The sequence below is a fragment of the Rana temporaria genome, chromosome 1, assembly GCF_905171775.1.
Source record: "Rana temporaria chromosome 1, aRanTem1.1, whole genome shotgun sequence".
Lineage (NCBI taxonomy): Eukaryota > Metazoa > Chordata > Amphibia > Anura > Ranidae > Rana > Rana temporaria.
The window spans coordinates 214571513-214595234 of NC_053489.1; the positions used below are offsets into that span (position 1 = coordinate 214571513).

The 23722-nt window shown below is 45.0% G+C and overlaps 1 protein-coding gene across 1 annotated transcript in view; it reads right to left on the bottom strand.

The window, feature by feature from the left end:
• Positions 1-23722, bottom strand: part of SLC5A1 (solute carrier family 5 member 1) — a 99664-nt gene that overhangs the window by 10827 nt on the left and 65115 nt on the right. The window contains exons 8-12 of the mRNA XM_040349645.1: positions 14951-15174; positions 14731-14866; positions 14533-14640; positions 7803-7953; positions 5899-6067 (exon numbers count right to left, since the gene is read on the bottom strand). Of these exons, the coding sequence (XP_040205579.1) occupies positions 5899-6067; positions 7803-7953; positions 14533-14640; positions 14731-14866; positions 14951-15174 (788 nt within the window). The remainder of the gene's footprint in view (positions 1-5898; positions 6068-7802; positions 7954-14532; positions 14641-14730; positions 14867-14950; positions 15175-23722) is intronic.

The following is a 23722-nucleotide window of genomic DNA, read 5'->3' on the forward strand; positions in this document are numbered from 1 at the left end:
CAAAAGCAGAAGCAGAGGCCAAGAGGGCAGATGCAGAATCAGAGGCCAAGAGGGCAGAAGCAGAGGCCAAGAGGGCAGACGCAGAAGCAGAGGCTCGAATAAAGATTCTTGAATCAGAGATGGAAGAGGAAGTTGCATTAGCTAAAGTAAGACTACTTGAGCAAGCATTAAGCCAAGGTCTTGATCCAGTCTGCTCGCTACCACAGGAGGTAGAAGATTCAGCTTACCGCACCAGCGACTATGTACTGAAACAATTATCTGCATCACCCCCAGTATGCAGTACCGTCCAAGCTGACAACGCCGAAACCTCAAAGTCATCTCCACCTACAGTGCCAGTGTCACTTACAGCACCCGAGAAATCTGATGGTGTTCACCCAGATGTGCCTTCTCAAGGACAGTCATTACGAAACTACAAAAAGGGCCATCAGGCGTTTCCTGGCCTACCTCCACAGCTCAAGCAGCAGTCCTCACGATCTACAGAGACTAGATCACAGCTCAACCCTGCAGCAGCATCATTCTACCTGGATGCATCTCACCCTTTCACGCCGCAAAGCCTACACGCCCCGGCGGCACCACAGGTTGTCGTGGCAACAAGCAGTGAGAAATCAGATATGTCTGAGTTGGCCAGGATTATGGCGATCAGAGAGCTAATTAACACAAGTCTCTCAAAATTTGATGACCGTGCAGAAAGCTACAGAGCTTGGAAGGCAACTTTCAAGGCCACCATTGCCAACCTCAAACTAGACGCAGAGAAGGAGCTCAACCTCATGATCTCATGGCTGGGTCCAAGCTCCACAAATCGCATCAAGAGCCTCAGAACTGTCTATGTGGGACAAGCAGAAGCAGGTCTCGCTGCCGCCTGGCAGAGACTCGAACGTACCTTCGGCAGTGCAGAAGCAATAGAGAAGGCCCTATTTAAGAGACTGCAGAACATCCCAAAGATCAATCTTAAGGACGTCCATAAGCTTCAGGATTTGAGTGACCTGCTCATGGAACTAGAGCTTGCCAAAAGAGACCCTCGTCTGATCGGGCTATGCTACCTGGATACAGCCCATGGAGTGAACCCAATTGTCGTGAAACTACCATACAGTCTGCAAGAAAAGTGGGCGGCATCAGTCTCAAGGTACAAAAGGGTGCATGACATCACCTTTCCCCCATTTATTCATTTCTGCAGATTCATTGAAGAACAGTCCCAGATGAGGAATGACCCCAGCCTCGATTTCCTGGAGTTCAACACTACAGCTCCAGCGACACCATCACCAAGGTATGAGAGTGCCATGCATAAACACAGAGACTTTAAGAGCAGCGTGAGTGTTAGAAAGACTAACCTACCATCTTATGCAGCACCCACGGGTAAACAGTACAATACCTCATCAGGAGACAAGTCCTTCAATCGTGAATGTCCCATTCATAAAAAACCACACTCACTGAACAAATGCAGAGGGTTTAGATCCAAACCCATACAGGAGCGCAAGAAGTTCCTCAGCGAGCTTGGGGTGTGTTTCAGATGCTGCGCTTCATTGGAGCACATGGCTAAGGACTGTAAATCCATCATCAAGTGTGAGGAGTGTCATAGTGAAAGACATGCCTCGGCTATGCACCCAGTTCCACTGCCCAGAGACTCACCAGCTGCCGTCACCACCAGTCCCGCTCCAAGTCATGGCGGGGAGCCCCAGAACCACGCTAACACAGCCGCCGCTGTTTCCTGCTCATGTTTGGAAGTATGTGGCGAGGGCCAGGGTGAGAAATGTTGTGCCAGAATATGCCTAATCAAGGTCTATCCAGAGGGACTACCAGAAAAGGCAGTAAAAATGTATGCCATCATCGATGACCAAAGCAACCGGTCCCTAGCAGGACCTAAATTCTTTGAAGCCTTTGGGATAAAGGGACCATCAGAACCCTACATCTTAAACACCTGCTCAGGCCGCATAGAGACTAGCGGCAGGAGGGCGCAAGGATTCATTGCTTCCCCCATCAGTGGGAATACAGAAATACCCCTACCAACACTGATTGAATGCGATCAAATACCCAACCATAGGGATGAGATTCCTACCCCAGAAGCTGCGTTTCACCAACCGCACCTAAGGCACCTAGCCAACGTTATCCCACCTATGGACAACAATGCTGAGATTCTACTCCTGCTTGGCAGAGACAATCTAAGGGTGCACAAGGTGCGCCAACAGTGTAATGGTCCTGACTACGCGCCATTTGCCCAGAGGCTGGACCTGGGATGGGTAGTCATAGGAAACGTATACCTGGATCAACCAGACATCGACTCCTTCAAAACGTATGTACACGGAGATGGACGCACAACTTGCATTAAGCCGTGTCCTCATCACTATGAAGTGAAGGAGAAGTCTCCAGACCCCGTACAACCACCTGACATCATTTCTCCCCTCTTTGCTGACGACTTGGGGAGATCAGTCTTTCGCGCAATCAAGGATGACGATAAGGTAGCCTTATCGGTAGAAGACAGAGAGTTTTTTAAAGACAAAACCAATCACTGGGTTTCTCCATTACCCTACGGAACCACCAGGGTAAGACTCCCAGACAATCAGGAGCAAGCGCTATCCAGATCTAACTATCTTCAGCGTACCATGAACAGCAAGCCTGAGACGAGAGAACACATTGTCGTACCATCCGAACTTAATCCAGAAGATCACGCCACCAGGCCTACGTCTGTGGGTTCCTTTGCTAAATCTACTTGGCTTACAGGCCCAGAGTTTCTGCTAGGACGGGCAGACAAATGTGAACAGGAAGTTTACAGCATCCAGGATCCGAATAATGATCCAGAAATCCGCGCCGAAGTTAGCGATTTAGTTACTGAAACAAAGCAGACCTCCAGGCTTGACTGTCATCGTTTTGAACATTTCTCCAGTTGGATGAGACTTGTCAGAAACATTGCAAGGTTAGTGCACATCGCCAGATGTTATCACAATACTCAGGAAGATAAAGATTGTCATGGTTGGCACATCCGTCATAAACCATTCTCTGCTGAGGACATTTCTCATAGCGAGTCTCTCATAATACGTCATGTCCAGCAGCAGGAATTTAACGTAGAATGGAAGTGCTTGAACAACAGACAGCAGATTCCTATAAAAAGACCTCTTGCTAACTTAAATCCAATTATGGACACTTTTGGCCTGCTCAGAGTTGGTGGTCGTTTGAATCAAGCCCACCTAGGAGTTGCGGAGCAAAATCCTGTCATTATTCCCAGCAAACATCATATCACCACGTTGCTGATCCGACATTACCACAAAAAGACTGAACACCAGGGCAGACAAATCACTGAGGGCAAGTTAAGGTCTGCGGGTCTTTGGATTATAGGTATGAAGAAACGTGTAGCCCAACTACTGCATGACTGTGTGCACTGTCGTAAAGCCAGAGGAAAACAGCTACACCAACAAATGGCCGACTTGCCCGCGGATAGACTATGCACAGAGCCGCCCTTCACCCACACTGGCCTAGACGTCTTTGGAACATGGATGGTGTCCGCACGTAGAACCCGTGGTGGTCACGCAAACAGTAAACGTTGGGCCGTGCTATTTACTTGCATGAGTGTGCGAGCCGTTCATATAGAGGTGATAGAATCTATGGACACATCCAGCCTCATTAATGCCTTAAGACGGTTCTTCGCCATCAGAGGACCAGTGAAACAGTTGAGGTCAGACCAGGGAAGTAACTTCATCGGCGCCTGTAGAGAACTGAACATCGACACTAAGCCTATCCAAGATCAGTTGGCGGAGAAAGGTTGCACCTGGATTTTTAATCCTCCTCATAGTTCCCACATGGGGGGTTCCTGGGAGAGAATGATCGGGATCTCACGCAACATCTTAAATTCTATGTTGATGGATGTAAACTTTTCAAGACTTACGCACGAGACTCTCGTCACTCTTCTCGCTGAAGTTTCAGCTATCATCAATTCAAGACCCCTTGTGCCAGTATCTATGGATCCTGAAACACCAGCCATACTGTCTCCGGCTATTCTACTTACCCAAAAAACGGACAATATGCTCACGCCTAGTGGAGAATTTACCCATGGGAATATCTACCAAAAACACTGGAAACGTGTACAACACCTGGCAGATTACTTCTGGAACAGATGGCATAAAGAGTATCTCGATATTCTTCAAGGAAGGAGGAAATGGCAACATCAAAAACCAAACTTGAAAGAAGGAGACCTCGTATTAATGAAGGAGCAACAAACCGAAAGGATCACCTGGCCTATGGGACTAATTACAAAGGTTCTTCCTAGCAAGGATGGCAAGGTCCGAAAGGTGGAGCTGAAGATCTTCAGGAAGGGTGAGCTTAAAACTTTTGCAAGGCCGATTAACGAACTCATTCTAATATTACCCATCGAGAACGTTCCTGAAGGATGAAAAAGGACTGAACTCGAACTTCACAGTTTTACCCGCTATGGGTCAGCCAACCCACTATGTCATGTTTATTGAATTTCACATGTTCTTTGTTACAGGTTGTATTATATTTTTATGGACATTCGTCATAGTGAAATCTCCTTACGTAAATTTCAGACGGGGAGTGTGCTGTTCCCCTTATAGTTATTTGTACATTGCATTCTTAATTTTTATTTCTCCATGTTTGTTTTCATGCATTTCTTTCACTGCTGCCATCTGCTGGCCAGAATTTGCATGCCACACGTCCCTGTTCTTGTTAGTAAAGTTTTTTGTATTCAGAGGCGTGGACTCTTGCTGGGCAGGTCTCTTCACTGGGAGCAGCCATTTTCAGTATCTCCTCATGGCTGTGTGACTAGACACTCCACATTTTTGGGCTCGAGAGAAGGCATCAGTTTTTGATCACGCAGAAGTCAGCAGAAGTCAGCAGTAGTTAGCAGCAGCTCAGCAGCAGCTCTGCAGCCACAGCAGCTAGCCTCAGGACATATTCTAACAAGTCAGCATTGATACCACTACTACAGAACAGTATTGTATCACCGTTTGTTGTCTTATCTGGATTGAATAAACCCACGCTGATTTCATCTTCATGTCTGAGTCTGGATCCATCTAACCTGAACATCTGCAGGTCCTGTCTGCCCCACTGCTTGGATACGAAGGTAAGAAGTCACACAGCTATTATCAGTTATACCTTCATTCGCCTTCATGTGGGAACAGAACACTCTCTAAGGATCTGAAAAAAATAATTGTTGTTCTACATAAAGATGGCACCCATGGCCTAGGCTATAAGAAGATTTCCAAGACCCTGGAACCGAGCTGGAACCGACTTCAGCCCGCTGTCTGCTGAAAATGAGTCACAGGAGTGCAGAATGAACTGCACTCCTTTGATCAACAGGAAAAGTACAGCCAAACAAGCTTTGGCTGTACTTCTCCGTTAAACGTTAAAAAAACCCTCTAACCTCTGCATAGTGGGTATCTCTACGGAATGTATTCTGATCTCAGGGAGTGGTGGGGTTTTCCTACTACACAGCCATTTACCTCGACTTGCTTATATGTGCAGCAGTTAATTGATGCGTCTATAATATATGTGTGTCTAAATAGTTCTTTATGGATGACTGATGTTGATCTTTAAAGGTTGGAGGATCTATCTCTAAATGTTACACGGTATTAGATCCAGCCCATGTGTGAAAATTCAAACAAGCTTTGAGGTTATTGTTAGGGCTGAAGACGTCTTACTTACTCCACTTCATAATAACTCTAGTTTGTAACTTTCCTGCTATGGAGGTTTCCACTCACTGTTAGGATGACTCAGGACTTTGCCTACATTTTATATTGTACCCTTTTTTTTTGGACCCAAGATTGTATTTCTTTTCTTTGTGAAAATTTCAATAAAAACATTGAAACATAAACGTTAAAAAAACCCATAAATAAGTGACATTATATTTTTCTTGTTCTTACCAATAATAATTCTTTCCATCAGCTAACTTACCTGTTCATTAACTCTCTTGACAAAGACAGCCAGGAAGAAGACAGATGCAATAGGAGGTCCCAAGTAGCTAGTCACAGACTGTATGTAATCAAACAACTGTCCGCTCTGTGCAGACTGCAGAATGGGAATCCAGGCAATGCTCACTCCGATCAGGACCAGCATAAAGAGTCTACAAGAAGATTTGACAATGAAAAAAATATCTGCATAACTGCCATAGACACACATGGACATCCAACACAGAAAAAATAGAATTAATCTATCACCTAGTGTAGAAGTAACTACACATAACCTGATTAGATATCCATGGTCAGTGCACCAAGAGTGGTCATAAATGGGCATGCTTGTATATGAAATTGATAGATGGGGAGATTTCTGATCGTGATCAAATGAGTCTCATCAGTGTCAGGCCAAGCTTACCCTTCAATTTATGCTTACAGCAGGTTATGTTGCATATAAATTTGATTTAAAATAGCGGGTGAAAGAATTAGGCCTGCTCGCAGAAATATTTACAGTGCGTCAGAAGCGCCAACTGTGCAATAAACACCTCCAATTGCTGTAGGCGTATATTATTCCTCTCTGAGGAGTTCAGAATAAGCATTAGAATTGTAAAAGATGCTTGAAAGAGGGACAATCTCTCCCAATTATCATCTTTGGAGAAAAGTAAGAACAAATTACATCTTGTCTCTATTGCCAGTTTTACACATAATTTGTCCAACGTTAATTAATGTGTTTACATCTGCAGGAAATTATGTATGTTCTGGAAAGTTATAAACATTGGCAGTCATCAATTACCGTATAAACACTCTACGCGGGTAATGACCTGTCAACTTAGAATCCTTGAGGTGGATTTACTAAAGAAAAATAGACTGTTCACTAAAAATTGAATTTTCGTAAAGCTGAGTGAATGCAGTGAAGTTCAATCATCCAATCATGTGCAGGCAAAAATATGTTTTTTGTTTGCTTGTACATGATTTGGTACTTTGTTGTACCACTTTCATAAAGCTCTGGGGGAAATTCCCCTGCAAAGTGAACAGCATATTTGTCTTTGGTAAAACAATTGCATTGTCTACAATAGTATAAGGCCTCGTACACACAACCGTTTTCCTCGACAAAATCCATCAAGAAAATTGGTGGCAGAGCTTTTTTGCCGCGGAAAACGGTCGTGTGTATGTTTTTCGTCGAGAAAACTGTCGTGGATTTCGACGAGAAAAAAGTTCTCTTTTTTCTCGTCGGAAGTCTCAATCTCCTCGTCGTGTTTCTCGTCGGGCTGGTTTACGACGAGAAACACGTTCGTGTGTATGCTTAGAAACCCGCGCATGCTCAGAATAAAGTATGATATGGTAGCGCACCTTCTGTAAAAGTGGCGTTCGTAATGGAGATAGCACATTCGTCACGCTGTAGCAGACTGAAAAACGCGAATCGTCTCTCACCAAACTTTTACTAGCACGCGGAAACACGAGATTAGCAAAAGCAGCCCCAAGGGTGGCGTCAATGGAATAGAACTTCCCCTTTATAGTGCTGCCGTACGTGTTGTACGTCATCGCGTTTGAGAACGAAGAGATTTCGTCTTGACAGTGTGTACGCAAACAAAGCTTGACAAGATTCTCGACAAGCCTGACAAGAAACTCGTCGAGGAAAACGATATTTCTTTTACGACGAGATTCTCATGCGTGTGTATGAGGCCTCACACTTAACAAGTGTGGTATTAATAAAGTATTAAGGTAAAATTACTCACTAAAAGAGTATTATTTTAGGCCTGTAAAGTTTGATTGATCCACACTATGTAGCAGTGGTGACCCTGTCTTTGGAGTATGGCCAGCTTGCATTACGTGTTTATTTGGCAGACTAAATGCATTCCAAGGAAAGACACAAGGGTTGTGTGAGCATGGAATAGTGTCTCATACCTTCCTGCTATCATCAGCTCCTTTTCTGATGCGCGCTTGCGGATCATGGTATAAATGTCCATGGTAAACAAGGTGCTGGCACTATTAAAGATAGATGTTAGGGAGCTCATGAGAGATGCCAACATTACGGACAACATCAAACCTCGAAGACCTGTTGAAACATTTCACATTCAATGAAAATGCAGAAACCAAATTCAGGGAAAATTAATTAAAGGCAGATAAATGTCAGGTAAATGTTATTTACCTCACCATTTTATAGAATCTCAAAACATTTTTGTGTAGTGCTACCCCCAAAGGAGCCGCTGGGTTTTGGGCCTATTTTCCCCACACAGCACCCACAGCCAGGCAAAACAAATTTTCCTGACGCCAGACATGGCAGCATACATATGATATAGCTCCGCCCTTATATCCACCCACAGGACTCGTTTAACTCTCTATAAAAGTCTGACTGAGAGCTACCCCCCCATTCTTTTTTTGGCCTCAAAGATCAACACCTACAGATAAACCCTTACCTGCCGACTATGTAGACGTTTCGTCTGGGTTCAGCGGAACTCTGCTGCTTTCACACTGGACTGTCATTCTAGTGGCGCTATTTGGCTGCTAGCGGGGCGCTTATATCCCAGCTAGCGGCCGATGAAGGGGTTAAATGCTCTTGTGTAGCGCCACTGCAGAAACGCTTTGCAGGCTCTTCGGCAGCGGTGCCTTCATTTCTAAGGGCAGGAGTGGTGGAGGAGCGGTATACACCGCTCCAAAGATGCTGCTTGCAGGACTTTTTTTTTAAATCCTGCCAGCGCACCGCCTCAGTGTGAAAGCACTCGGGCTTTCACACAGACTGCAGGGGAGCCGTCTGAGAAACAGTCAATGACAGGTAAGTCTTGTTATTCTAGTAATGGGGATAGATGGGGGGGGGGAGTAAGGAGCAATGTATTACTGGGAGATGGGAGGTTTATTTTGTTTAAATGTGTTACTATTTGCCCCAAAAAAAAAAAAGAGATATATGTATATTTTTCTCTCTCTGGCTTCCCTTATTTCTCTGTTGCCATGCAGTCCCCCTTGCATCTTTCGGAAACTTCCATCAGCATGAGCCTACCGCCACATAATCAAGACCACCGCGCCATCAGGTAAAGGGCCAACTTTTGGTAAGTAAGAAGACGCGGGAGAAAAGCAAAACTGGTCGCCCTTAAATAGGAGCAGGGGCTTCTTTTTGCACACGTAGGGCAACCAAGTGAATGGGCGGCACCCATGCGAGTTGCAACATTGGGTACAAATTGCTCTTTGAAAATCGCATTGCAGAAACACTGGTCCCCTCTAAGTGACAATATCAAATGCCTCTGAAAAGTCACCTAAGCACAGATTGCTTTTCAGTGCAATAGTAGATCCTGCTGCAACTGTGAACAAGCCTTTGGGTTCCATAGGAGCAATCTAAAGAAGCAGGTAAGCTACCTTTTCTCTTATGACAGAAATAAGAAGCCTGTTTCAGGAGGAATGAGAAAAGGGAGAGCGAAAATCCTCCTCAACCAATAGGTTGCAGAAGTTGTATCCATTAACGGAGAAGGATGCGACTCCTTTATCTAACCCACCAACGGTGGATGCGGCAGTCACCAGACTGGCCAAGAATGTGACACTTCCGATGGAAGACTCTTCCTCCTTTCACGATATCCTTGATTGACGCATTGCTTTAACATCCGTAGCAAGTGCTATGCGAGTTTGGGCGCAGAACTTGGAGTATGTGATTAAAACCAGCTGCCAAAGAGAAGAGTCATCACAGCTCTTGATGACATAAAACTCTCAGCAGACTTTACAGGTGAGGCAGTTATAGACATCATTCGATGGTCATCCAGAGCCATGCTCGGCTCAGTCACAACCAAAAGAGCGCTGTGACTAAAATCCTGGACGGCTGGCACATCCTCAAAGCAGAATTGCTGTAAACTGCCTTTTGATGGGAAGGTGCTGTTTTGCTAAAAAAACTGGAAACTATCATCTCCAGGGTTATAGGAGGAAAATCAGGTCTTATGCCCCAAGATCGAAGAGCCAGAGGGGGCAACCATCTAGAGGAGCGCCAAACAGGTACTGGGACTTTTGGGGGGCTTTTCGCCCATCCAAGAGCTTCAGAATGCGTTGGAGGGCTACACAGTCAACCACCTTCGTAAGATCAAAGGGAGCCAAGACCCTTGCGGCTCCCCAAGATACCCAGAAGCCCTTTTAACGCCAGGCCTGCCCAGGAGGCAGTTGGAGCCAAGTGGCTCAAAGTGACCCAGTTCCGGCAAGACCACTGCCGAAAAATGGTTTCAGTCCACAGTGGCGCAAGACCATGTAAGAAAAGAAATTGCTGTGTATCTAGGAATTCCGATTGCCTTTTTTTTGTTCAAAGTGATAACACCAAAGACACCAACACAAGGTCACATAGACGCATTTCACACATTCATTTTGTTTTTAATCATTAACAATGGCAAGGCCATTATTGGTTGTTCAAACAGCAGCCACCAGAACTACCTCAAGAGGCTGAATTAATTTATACGTATAGACTCAAGATGGAGTCTCTCCATACCATAAATCCAGGTCATTCAACCAGGTTACTGGAGGATTTCAGTGGACTTGCAATATACCTATCAGCATGTCCCGATCCTAAGTCATACCAGCAGTTCCTCAGATTCGAGTTGAGGGGCAGGCATTGCCAAAACCAGCTGGAGCCTACGCAGAATATGCTCTACCTAGGGGCCCGATTCAATACTCAGGCAGCCTCCGTTTCTTTGCCACCTCAAACTCTCTAAAGTCATGGAGACGTTCCAACAGGCGTTGGCTGCACCAGTGATGTCAGCATCCCAGTACATGAGTCCTCTCGGGACAATGGCTTCTTGTATTCCGATGATCCTCTAGGCTCACTGGAAACTCAGTTTTCCAACAAGGCTTCCTGATACAATGGAAGAGTTTGTCTAGCCCAGCCAATCAGGATCTCCTGCCGGAGGCACCAGAGTTTCTGGTGATAAAAAAAAACACTGCTAAATGGCTTAGTCTATTAGGGCTGCAGCCATGGATCATTGTTGCCACAGATGCCAGCACCCTCATCCATTAGTGGAGGGGACAGATGCCTTTACCAATCCTTGGATTGGGCAACTGGCCTATGCCTTCCCTCCAATTTCTTTAATCCCGAAATTCCTGATGAGATTTTTGACATTCATCACAGGTTTTCCTTATGGGCCTCACAGACCATGGGTCTCTCTGGCAATGGGTATCAGCGTGTGCACACCAATCACTCTGCCGGTGACTCCTCATCTCCTCTTGTCGAAAGGGAGATACACTACATCTGCAACCATCACGACTAACCTTAGCAGCCTGGAAATTGTAAGGCAGAGGTTACAAGAGTTAGGATGTTTTCCAGAGGGGATTAGAACTTTAATGAGTTCTATGAAAGGGTCAATCAATGCTATCTACTCCAGAATATGGATTAGCTTCACAAGCTTTGCAGCAGGAAATCAGTTCGACCCTCGTGACCCAAATTTATCTCAAATCCTGTCTTTTCTACAATCTGAATTGGATTTGGGGCTCAGTTTGTTTGAGGTGAAAATTTCTGCCATCTTGCCTTTTTACGCAGCAAACCTGCTGATGGATCACTTCATGAGAGGTACTTGGACTACGCCCTCCCAAGAGAAATAGGTTCCCTTAATGGGACCTGGTAGTCCTCAATTTTCTAGCAAACCCTCATTGTACTCTTGACAGAAGACTGTTCTTCATGGGAGATCTCCTTAAAATCAACTTTTCTATTAGCCATAATTTCAGGGGAAAGTGTTGACTCCAAAAATTTGGGGCGGCAGAACCTTATTCTATGTTTTTCCCAGACAGGGTTGTGCTGAGACCATTGGATCATTTTGTTCCAAAGAGTGGCATCCATATTTCGTCTTTCCAGTGAATGGGTGCTTCCAGCCTTCCTAGCGGAATCAGATGCTGATCTGCACAAGTTGGACATTCCAAAAGTCCTCAAAGCCTATCTCGGGCTACTTCTACATTCAGAATGATGAAGATTTAAAGTGTAAGGGGCTTCGGCCAGAACCATCTCGGCCTGAATAGTGAAAATATTCACTGGGCATGTAGAGCCGGGAAGGATCCTCCAGAGGTGGTTGGAGCCAGTGGCGTATCTAGGGTATGGCAGCCATGGCAAGTGCCATGGGCACCATATGAAGGGGGCGCTGTTGTGTGGCTGGGCAGCAAGGCACTTACCAGGGTCTGAGGGTCTTTTTTTCCCTCCTCCCGAGCATAGGCAGGATCTCCTTTTTAGCACCTTTGCTAATAGACAATGGTAGCGCTATCCCTGCTCTGTTCAGCCACAGCCCTCCCCTGTTCGCCCAGGCTCTCCCATTCCATTTGGTCAGATTGGCAGCGCACAAAGAAGAAGGAGGAACATTAGTTTCTCCCTCTCCTCTGTGAAATCTGAGGCCTTAAGTGATGAAGATTTTATCACTTCCAGTATTGGTTCTGCATTTACCTGGCCTTGGAGGGCAGAGGAGGGATCAGGCGTCTAATAAACCCCACATTTCTCCATAAAGAGGATTTGTCACTAGGTATCACAAGGGATGATAAATATCACTAGTTTTGTTAGCTGTTTTTTTGTTAAGGTTATCTGAAAGATGGATTTCAAATGTTTAGACAGGGGCGCAGTTTCAGTGCTTGCCATAGGTGCTATTTTCACTAGATACGCCTCTGGTTGGAGCTCATCACTCAACCAGGGTGATGTCATCTTCTTGAGCGGCACAGGCAGGGTGGTCTCTGGAGACAGTCTGCAAAGAGGCTAGCTGGTCATCACATTATATGTTCTTAAAACACTACAGGGTGGATCCAGCAACTCTTACTACAGTGGAGTTTGGGAGGAAGTCTATCCAAGCTTCTATGTCTTTTTGTTAAATAAAGATTAACTTTACAGCATTAAACCCTCCCTCTCAAAAGCTCATCAGTTATCATATGTATGCTGCCATGTCTGGTGTCAGGAAAAGGGAAAATTGTATCAAATACTTACCGTAATTTTCCTTTCCTGATGCCAAGACATGGCAGCATACGAACCCTCCCTCTGATCTTTTTGCTTTATACGAAGAATGGGGGAGGTAGCTCTCAGTCAGACTTTTATAGAAAGTTAAACGAGTCCTGTGGGTGGATATAGGGGCTGAGCTATATCATATGTATGCTGCCATGTCTTGGCATCAGGAAAGGAAAATTACAGTAAGTATTTGATACAATTTTCCCTTTTCCACACACCCTAGTTGGCACAAGAAAGAGTTTAGGGGTTTTGGTTGTTGGTGTTTATTTTGGGAACAAAGAACGCAGATAAGGATTGGGGTACATGGGATGCCCAAAACTGAAGAAATTACAAGCTCCAAACACAATGGTTAAGGAAATGCTAAATTCTCTGGCTCACAGTAACTCAGAATAAAAAAACTGATTTAGCTCAACCTTCTCATATCCTGAAAAAATTGTCTATTACACGCAGAGAGTTTTCACCTGAAGTCCCTAATTAAAAACATACCTGTCGGACAGTACCCGAGGGTTCGCCGTAATTGTACGGATGGGGAGGACTTCGAGCAGAAGGCAAAGATTTTGGGGGAGAGATTTTACACAAGGGGCTATAATAAGAAATGGCTCATCAAGGCCTATAATAGAACTAAGGACAGTGAACAGGAATCTCTCATTTCTCGATGCAAGGAGGGACAGGAAAAATAATTGGGCTACGCTAGGTTGAGCCTACAATACACACAGGTATTTTAGTGAGTAAGGTGAGGGACATTTGCTCTGCACACTGGCACCTCCTGAGGGAAGATACTTCTGTCAGTAGGTTTATCTCAAGGAAGAGCTGGTATACGGGAGGGCCGGCTCACTAAGCGACCTCCTGGTACACAGTGATATTTCCTGGAAACCCCTGTGCTATCCTGTTAGAACAGGTATGACTCAATGTGGGAACTGTGAGTTCTGCCTCTATATGATAGAGGGTGATTCCTTATCATTACCCATGGGTAGACTTCTAAAATGCAGGCAGAAGGCGAATTGTGATACTATGGGGGTAGTGTATGTGATCTTGTGCTCTTGTAACTCGTTTTATATTGGCAAGACGATCAGACCAGCATGCAAACGCTTTCAAGAGCATATTTATGAGATCACAACCTCTCATTAAAAGGCCCCTATAGCAAGGCATACAACATGTGTGCGGTGACGTCATTGCAGCTTACAGGCAAAACCTTGCAGGATCTTGAGTCTTCTTTGCGAGACTTGGGTACCATTTATCTAAGCTATAAAGCCTGTGTCAAATGGATCCGATCGATCAATCCCTTGATTCATTTTTGAAACCGTTTGTGGGAATAGAAACCTGGCGCTCGGAGAGCTCAAACAAACGTGCCATCCACCTTGTAGACACTGGTAAAAAACTAAAGTAACTTCCGGTATGGGAGGGGTTATATAGGGGATCGCTGCCTGTAAAGACCTTGGTCTACCAGTGTCCATTCACCTGATGATGGAGTATAACCCGGCAGGTAATGAATATTAGCCTGACTCTGTGTCTTATGACATATGAAAAATATAAATAAATTACTCCACAAAGCTACAGAGGTCAGTAAGGGCTTGCACTCAAAGATCATGCACTGTTTTTTAAGAATATGGAAAACTTTAAATATTCATAGCTATAGCGAAACCACTGTTTTACTCTAATTTTGAAAAAGCTGCTTGACAGATATAATTATCAGGAATGTCTTACCATCTGGCATCAAATCAATAACCATCTTAGGGTATGCAATATTTGTACATCCAACTTCGGTACCACAGTATTCTTTACACTTTTCTGGCACCACACAAGCTACTTCATCTATAAAGAGAAACAGTGGACGTGTAAGCATCATTGTGTCTGTAAATTATTATTATAAAAATTGATTAAGGTCTTAAGTAATGCCTTTACTTGTGTATAGAATGCGACTGATCATTCCTGGGAACACCATCAGGAACATGGGTAAAAGTTTAAGATATCCAGCCAGCACACAGCCACCCTTGACATGTGACATGTTTTTGGCCGAGAGACATCGCTGTACTATCACCTGGTAGAAGAAAACAAATTTTTGTTGACCTTACATTATTTTATTATCAGTACAACATCTGTGTTTATGGCTTATGTAAATTACCTGATCTGTACACCAGTACCACAGGGCTAGGATGGTTAAACCGAAGATAAGACCTGGCCATGGCATATCTCCTGTAATAGGATCCCGGAAAATGTGGAAGGCATCTTCCCGTGGAGTGTAGCATTTTGGGTCAACCGGTATGCCATTAATATTTATAGTGTCATTGGGAATGGCAGCCATGTATTTAGTCATAAAATTTTCATATCCTCCAACTTCCTTGAATGCTAAAAAAATAATTAGTGTGCTTAGTAATAACATAATATCAGGCTATAAGCTTAGTGCAGAAGTTATAAAAGTTCATCATATTTTAAACAATAACAACATTTAAGGCTGGTTATACACCGTCCAATATGGTAGGTTGGAAACCCAGTACAGTCGGCTCAAGGCAGCGGTGATGAGGACGTGATGGGAGTGAGGTGGGAGGTGCCGGAGTGCTCAATGGCGGTAGGAGACACCCGCTGTGTGGAAGAGGCTTCATAGCGTCCATCCGGGGCCATCAGAGTGAGAGTCTGAAGTTCTGCGGACTGAGCGGGAGCTCCATCCCCGCCCTAGGACCCGACCTTCGGGAATTGCACGCTTCCCACGGACATGCCACACCACGCCAAGGGCGGCTGCATGCCCGGTGAAAGCTGCTGCTGATGCGTGGCTGTGCAGTGGGGAGACTCGCGGCTGACGGCTGAGGACACGGGGAGGGAGCACTGGGTGAGAGACGGCGGGACCTCCATCGGGGTCATCAGAGTGCATCAGAGTGCATCGGGTCTGCACTGCACTTGAAACCAGAGAAAACCTATGGGTCTGGTGAGGCGCTCCGCAGAGCCGAGTTTGGTCGGGTCACCCGCCCGCCCCCCCCCCCCTGCATTCTAATTGTTATTAAGGATTTGGCACCCCTCCCCCCTATTATTGAATGTAACCTTGGGAACAATAATGTTAATAACTAAATGGCAACTTTCTGTTAAACTTATACAAAGATGGGCTCACTATGTGAATAGTATCTGAATATTGCGATCTGTTTGGTGATCCACTGAGTCTCCTGGTAAAGAACTGAGGGGGTGCGTTGTTTGGGATAACCTTGTGGCCCACTGGATATCCCTCTCTCTCTTTTAAAAAACTGTGCTTAAATGATATATTAAAGAAGCTCGATAGCCAGCGTGATAGCCAGTCTACAAGATTTGAACTATATCCGCACGGTACTAGAAAGGTGCCGTATTTCTTGAATGAAGCAGGTCGCACCGAAGGTATTTGATGTAGGCGGTGCAGTAGCTGTGTAGAGGATTTAGAATTTACGCTGACTAAACACACGCTGGAGCGGACCCTCACCAAAAGATAATAAAGCAATATGACAAATACATTATAATATCATAACCCTCCTCATATAGTAAAGTGACTGTAAAGAGTAGACGGCCACCAATTAGCACTAATTAGCAAAGAGGTGATCGATCCATTCCACCTATTGGTAAACACCTACTTGGTAAACACCTACTTATCAGGAGCTGGATAGTCTGCTACCCCCTCCCCTCTGTTTTCTCTTGTATTTTTTTTTTTTTTCCCTGATTATTAGCAAGGCCTTGTATCGCCGTATTAGGAGCGGAAGTATGCACACTTAACTCCAAGGTGCTAGGGAATAACTCAGACTCCAGGTATCTCTACTGAAAACTTGGGTACGCTGAGTATAATCTCTGGCTCTGCTTAAACGCTGCTTACTACCCATACTTTTTGACACCCTGAGAACAACCCCGTACTGGGTTGAACCCCAGACGGGGGGGCTGGACCTTGTGCTGACAACACACGGGGTTATCTTAAAGTACTGAGGAAACAGGATATCAGAACAACCTCAAACTGGGGAAAATAATTAGACCTACTACTAAGATGAATAGGTCCATGAGAGGCGCAGCCCCAAAGGGGCCTAAAAGTAAAGACGGGACTAGCTCAATTCAGCAATACATGACCCAAGAGGGCAGTACTAAAAGCCCTGTGGCGGTAAAGAAAACCGAAAAAAAGAGAGCAGCGACTACAGCAGGAGAAGACAGTGTGGACCACTCTAAAGGGGAAACTACCTCAGAAAGTGAACATGAGCAAAGTAGGCTGGAGGAGATAGGTCAGGAGACAAAGCCGCCATCGAGAGCTGAGATGAATGTGATGCTGCTCAGGATGGAAAACCTCATCAAAACAGAAAGTGATAGGATAAGATTGGATTTAGGTGGCCTATTAGAAAGAGTGGAGGAAACGGAAAAAAGAATAGAAGAACAAGACTGTGAACTTGATAAATTAAAAACACAAGTCCAAGCTCTGACAGATAACCAAAAAATGTTAGCGTACCGGCTTGAAGATCAGGAAAATCGCAACAGGCGACAGAACCTCAGAATCCGTGCGTTAACTGAGGAAAAAGGAGAAGATCTGAGGAAGATCATGAATACTATATTTAACCCCCTGTTAGACAAACAGGCAGAGGCAAAGCCTCTTAAAATCGAACGGGTGCATCGAGTAGGGAACCCCAACCAGACAGATAGAAAGGGGCCGAGAGATGTCATAGTTCGGTTTCGGAACTATGAAGACAAAGCGGAGATTTGGGGCAGGTTGAGGGGGAAGCCCCCCATAAGATATAAAGAGGAGGAGATTCAGATATTCGCGGACCTATCGAGAGAAACACTAACAAGGAGAAGACACTTGAAACCCCTATTGGAACTAATGCGTACGCAAAATGTGAAATATCAATGGGGGTTCCCTGCTTGCCTCATCGGTCTAAAAGGGGGGAAAACCGCACGGCTGAGATACCCAGAAGAGCTGATAGGGTTCTGTCAAAAAATGGACTTAACAGTTCCAGAGTTGCCGGACTGGGTTGAATGAAAGTAAGGGGGGAAAAGAAAAGAAAAGGGAAAGGGATAGAAAAGGAAGGGAAAAGAGAGAAGGGAAAACAAAGGAAAAAAAAGGGGGGAAAAAAAGGAAAGAGGGTAGGGGTGTCTAGACGGACAGCAGGGGAGGGGGGAAGAGGGGAGGGGATGGGTGGGAGGATAGCCATGGGGTATTCCTGAGCACCACCACTAGGAGAGGAGCTGATGGTAAAGTGGAGGAGGATACCAATAGCGGCTCCAAGGCCAAGAATGGGCCAAGGGGAGGGAGGGGAAGGGGGATGGGAGGGGGGGAAGTGGAGAGGGGACCATCTCGGAGACTCCACGTGAACTAGGTAGATTCATTTATATTTCCTTTAAATGACTGAAATTAGATTCCTCTCATACAATGTAAGAGGATTGAACTCTCATGTTAAGAGACTCAAAATCTTGAAGGAATTGGAGCAATATAAGGCGGACGTCGTCTTTGTACAAGAGACTCACTTAACGTCAGAGTCCAACATCAAGATGTACTCCCCCAATTTTCCCACCTGGTTTTATGGAGATACAATATCAAAGAGATCACGTGGGGTTGCTATTGGTTTTGCTAGGGATGTAAGGTTTACACTGGGGGATAGACGGATCGATCCAGAAGGAAGATTTCTATTCTTGAAAGTTAAAATAGGAGGAGTGGATTTCACCCTGGCGAACGTCTATGCCCCCAATGTGAACTCAGTTAAATACGTAAATAAAACTCTTAGGAAATTAAAAGATTTTGAGGAAGGACATGTGGTACTGATGGGTGATCTCAATTGCTGTATGGACCCCAATCTGGATAGTACGTCCCGGGCACAGGGGACTAATGGTGAACACTTAAAAGAATTGAAACAACGAATGTCACACAACCAATTGATCGATGTATGGCGAGCTCTACATCCCAAAACGCGTGATTATACATTTTACTCCCCTGTGCACGGGACGTACACGAGGATAGACTATATCCTCATAGATCATAGATTGCTTGATAGGGTAACTGATGCAGGGATTGAGATCACGACAATTTCAGACCAGGCCCCTATAACTCTAAGAATTATTACATCACTACAGCAAACAAATCCACCGGTATGGAGACTAGATGAAAGCTTACTTGAAGATGAAGAGATAGCAGGGAGAGTTCAAAAGGAGTTAGAGCTCTACTTTAGGGAGAACGATACGGAGGGGATCTCGGGGGCATCCCTTTGGGACGCTCATAAAGCGTACGTAAGAGGGATCTTGATTGCCGAGGGAGCAAGGAGAAAGAAAGAAAGAAAGTACCAGGAAATTAAAATCTTTAACGGATGAAATCCATAAATTAGAACAAGATCATAAAACACAGGGCCAAAAGAGAGAAACCCTTCATGCACTGTCCCTAAAAATAGATGAATACAGAGCACTTGCAGAGCAAGAAACAAGGAAACTACTCAATAGGAGGGATAGAGAAAGATATACTTGGGGTAACAAACCCAGTAAGCATTTAGCTAGAATGGTACAAAGGAAGAAAACCAGAAATTATATAGAAAAGATCCAAAAAAAGAACGGGGAATTAGCTAATACAACTGGGGATATAGCCGAAGTCTTTAGAAAATATTATGAAGATCTATATGCTGTACAACAAAAGAAGTGGAACCCCGGGGAGAAAGAGGCCAAAATAAGAGCAGTACTTCAGAAAGCCAATTTACCCAAGATAGAAGCTCAAGCAACTGCAAAAATGGAAGAGCCCATAACTGAGGAGGAGGTGTGCATTGCTCTAAAACAGTCAGCCAAGGGGAAAAGCCCAGGCCCAGATGGCTTTACGACTTTGTATCTGCAAAAGTTCGGTACTATATTGATCCCTAGACTCTGCCAATATTTCAATGGGTTGGGGGCAGAATATGAGATGAGCCGGGAGGCATTGGAAGCAACAATCACAGTTATAAAAAAAGAGGGAAGGGGGCGCATGCGCGGAGGCACCCGTGATGGCTGCTTAAGCCGGGAGCTCCGCACTGACCCGGTCATCTTGCCGCCCTAGCCCGGAACGAGAGGCAGCCGACGGCCCAAATTTTGGCCACACACTTGGGGGAACCTTACTACTGCTTGTCTATGTACAGCAGTGCGGTCCGGCGGGACCCGAGGACCCGTTATTCGCCGGTGGAGATACCGAGCGATTCCAAGATGGCGACCGTGCCTCAGGTAATAGACGCCAGCGCTGGGGGAAAGCAGGAGGACAGACAAAGTATGTCACAAAAACCCATCTCCTATGCAGACATGACTGCCCATGGCGCTCCCGCTCTCCTGTCTATCTCACCAACAACCATAACTCCTAATATGGAGAATCCCTCACAGCAGCACTTAGCCTCTCCTATCTCCCCCATGGGAGCCGCACTATCCCCCTCAGGCGCCATTTTCTCCTCAGGCATCCCTGAACCCATTATGCCTCAAAATGCAGGGGAACTTTTTCTAAAACTCTCTGAATTGCTGGAGAAAGGCCTGGCCAACACTGCCAACAAAATAACTAATGACATTAGAAATGATTTCCAAAACCTCGGCTCCAGAATGGAGGTGATAGAACAGAAATTGGATATCACTGTCTCTAGGGCTAATCAGAACACTGACCATATACATGCTTTGCAAGAACAACTTGACACTGCTTTGAACAGAATTGACGACCTCGAAAATCGTTCAAGGAGAGAGAATTTTAGGGTCAGGGGGATCCCAGAATCCATGCTAGACGTTTCCACAGCAGTACAGGACCTTATAAAGCACCTGCTACCGTCAATAAACGCTCATAAACTAGAATTGGACAGGGCACACAGGTCTCTTGGCCCTCTCAGAAAGGACGGTTCACCTAGAGACATTGTGGTAAAGCCACATTACTACACAGTTAAAGAGGAAGTAATGAAAGCCTCTCGTCAACATCCCTCCATCCAGTTCCAAGGAGTCAATGTACAAATATTTGCGGACATTTCACCTCTAACCATCCAAAGGCGCAGGGCCCTGAAACCTTTGCTATCCATTCTGCTGCAGAAAGAAATTCGATATTGGTGGGCCTTCCCATTTGCCCTGAAGTTCTCACTTAAGGGAAAAACGTATTCCTTCACATCTCTCCCTGAGGGGGAAAAAATTCTACTTTCCCTGAAGCTTATTACGCTGGATCCAGCAATGGACACCTCCTCCCCACAGGCAGGATCTTCCAAACGACCTACTCCTACCAGCCCTATCTCACCGCCATGGAAATTCAATAAGAGCAGACGTATTAAGGATTCAGTCACAACCTGACTTTTTTGTGTCATCAGATATGCTTTTCTTTTAAGGTTCCTGGAATGCCCGTGACGTGGCTTTTCTTACCCGGGGTTTTCCAACAACTTTGGGAGATCCCTGGTCCATTTGGTTCCCTACCTTTTCAACCACCTTGGGTTGTCTTTTTCTCCTTCACAGGATTGTCTTTTGCGAGACTTATATTATATTTTGTATGCTACTGGGGCCACCGGTTTTGATCCGGGACCCTTCTCAGTTTGGCAGGAGGGACCGGGATCAAAGCTTCTTTGGTGTTTTACTACTGAAACCCGAATTTATTTTTGAACCACTTTCCATACATATAGCCAATGACTCACGGTCACTCGACCTAGTCTTAACCTTAGTAGTATTTTTGTGCTGTTACAATGCATTCTGATAGGTATTAATTAGATCCCTTCTTTTTTGATCTATGGGCTTCGGCTGCCCTTGTTCTACATGTTCTAAAATGTTACAGTTTTTGGTATTATATATTACTAATAATTTTATGTGCCTTATTCCTCTCAGGGATGGCTATGACCGGGGCAGATGCCTTGTGCCCCCGTCCAACCCTCGACTGTGGATTATCCGCTATCGGGAGTTGGACTGGTAACCCTTGATTTGGGTTACGTGTATGTTTTGTTTGGCGGGAGGGGGGTGGGACTTCTTCCCCCCCACTCTTGCCGGTTTCATTTATTATGCTTAATCTTATGCTCCTTTTTTCTTTTCTCCTGCTTTTCTAGTCTTTTCTCTAAGGTTGCCAAGCTACGGACAGAGTTCCTCATTAGCCCTTCTCCGGATCCAGGCTCTATATATGCCGTCTGCTCTCGGATCCCACGCCTCCTATCCTCTGGGGTAAGTCCACATAGCTACCACATGCTCTTACTATTTATTGGTCATGTCGCGTAACTCCACTCCATCTCCACTTCTTCGAATGGTATCTCACAATGTCCAAGGTCTAAATTCCCCTGTCAAGAGAAAGAAAGTGTTCCAATCCTATCGCTCCCAAAAACTAGAAGTACTTCTCCTACAAGAAACCCACTTTCCTACAAGTTATTCCCCTTCATTCATCCATACTCACTATCCTCAATTCTTCCTGGCAAATGCAGAGGACAAGACGAGAGGGGTTGCAGTGCTCTTCGCCAAATCGTGCAAATTTAAATCATTATTAGTGCACAGGGACCCTGAAGGGAGATTTATTCTAGTGAAGGGGTGGATAGATGAGCAACTTTTTTCTTTTGTGTCTTATTACGCTCCTAATAGAGGGCAACTTAAATTTTTTCAGTCAATGTTCAATGCCTTAGAAACACTCTTGGAAGGGATTGTCATATTTGGGGGGGATTCCAATGTGGCGTTCGACCAGAGTCTTGACAAATCCAGACCTCTGTCTTCACAATTGACCCGTCCTACTAGGACTAGTTCACAAATAGCTAAACTGATTTTTCAGCGAAATTTAGTGGATGTTTGGAGGGAATTTAACCCCTCCAAAAGGGATTATACCCATTTTTCCAACCCTCACCGCTCTTACTCGAGAATAGACCACATCCTTGTCTCCTCGAGACATGTCCCTCTGATCACTAAAGCACGCATAAAAGAGACAGCTCTTTCTGATCACTCAATAGTGATCTGTTCCCTTCAAGGAAGGACAGGTGTCTTTCGTCAGTTTCACTGGAAGCTTAACGAGACCCTCCTTAAAGACCCTATGGTTGTCTTGGAAATTAAGAAAGCACTTCAGGAATATTTTAGCCTAAATGATGTGGAAGGGATCTCTGCTGAGACTTTGTGGGCTGCGCATAAGGCTACGATCCGTGGTAAGCTCATACAAATTGCTGCTAAAATAAAAAAGGACAAAGCTTTGGAAATTGAAAAATTAGATAGGGAATTTACAGATTTGTGCAAACAGCACAAGAAAGATCAAGCTACGATCCAGATCTCTCAGCTGGACGCTGCTAGACTAGCTCTTAACTTAGCACTTACTGTAAGGGCTGAGAGGTCTCTGGGATGGAGCGGAGCGAAATTTTACCAACATAAGGATCGAATGAGTACTATGCTTGCCACCAAACTTTCACCTACTTACCGCACATTCTCTCTCCCAAAAATCAAAACTCTGCTACCCTTAACCCCAAAATCATTCTCAAAACTTTCCAAGGATTTTATTCTGAACTTTACCAAGCCGGCGACTCAGCTGGGATTCCTGAGATTCAATCCTATTTGGACAAATTGCCCATCCCTAACCTTCACACTGATCATGTGGAGCTTATGGAGGCCCTATATCTGTGACGGAAACCTTGGATGTGATTAATAATTTGAAGGGAGGTTCAGCTCCGGGGCCAGATGGCTTTTCGACCCCTTATTATAAAAATTTTGCGGATATTCTTGCCCCTCACCTTACAAAATTTTTCAACTCTAAAAGAACGGGGGAGGACCTGCATCCTCAGCTGAACGAGGCATTCATATCTGTTATCCCCAAACCTGATAAGGATCCGGAACAGGTAGAAAATTATAGGCCCATCTCATTGATCAATAACGACATGAAAATTCTCACGAAAATCTTAGCTAACAGAATAAACTCATTTATTACCCATTACATACATAAAGATCAAGTAGGTTTCATGCCAGGGAGACAGGGTCCGGATCAGATCAGGCGGGCGATAGATGT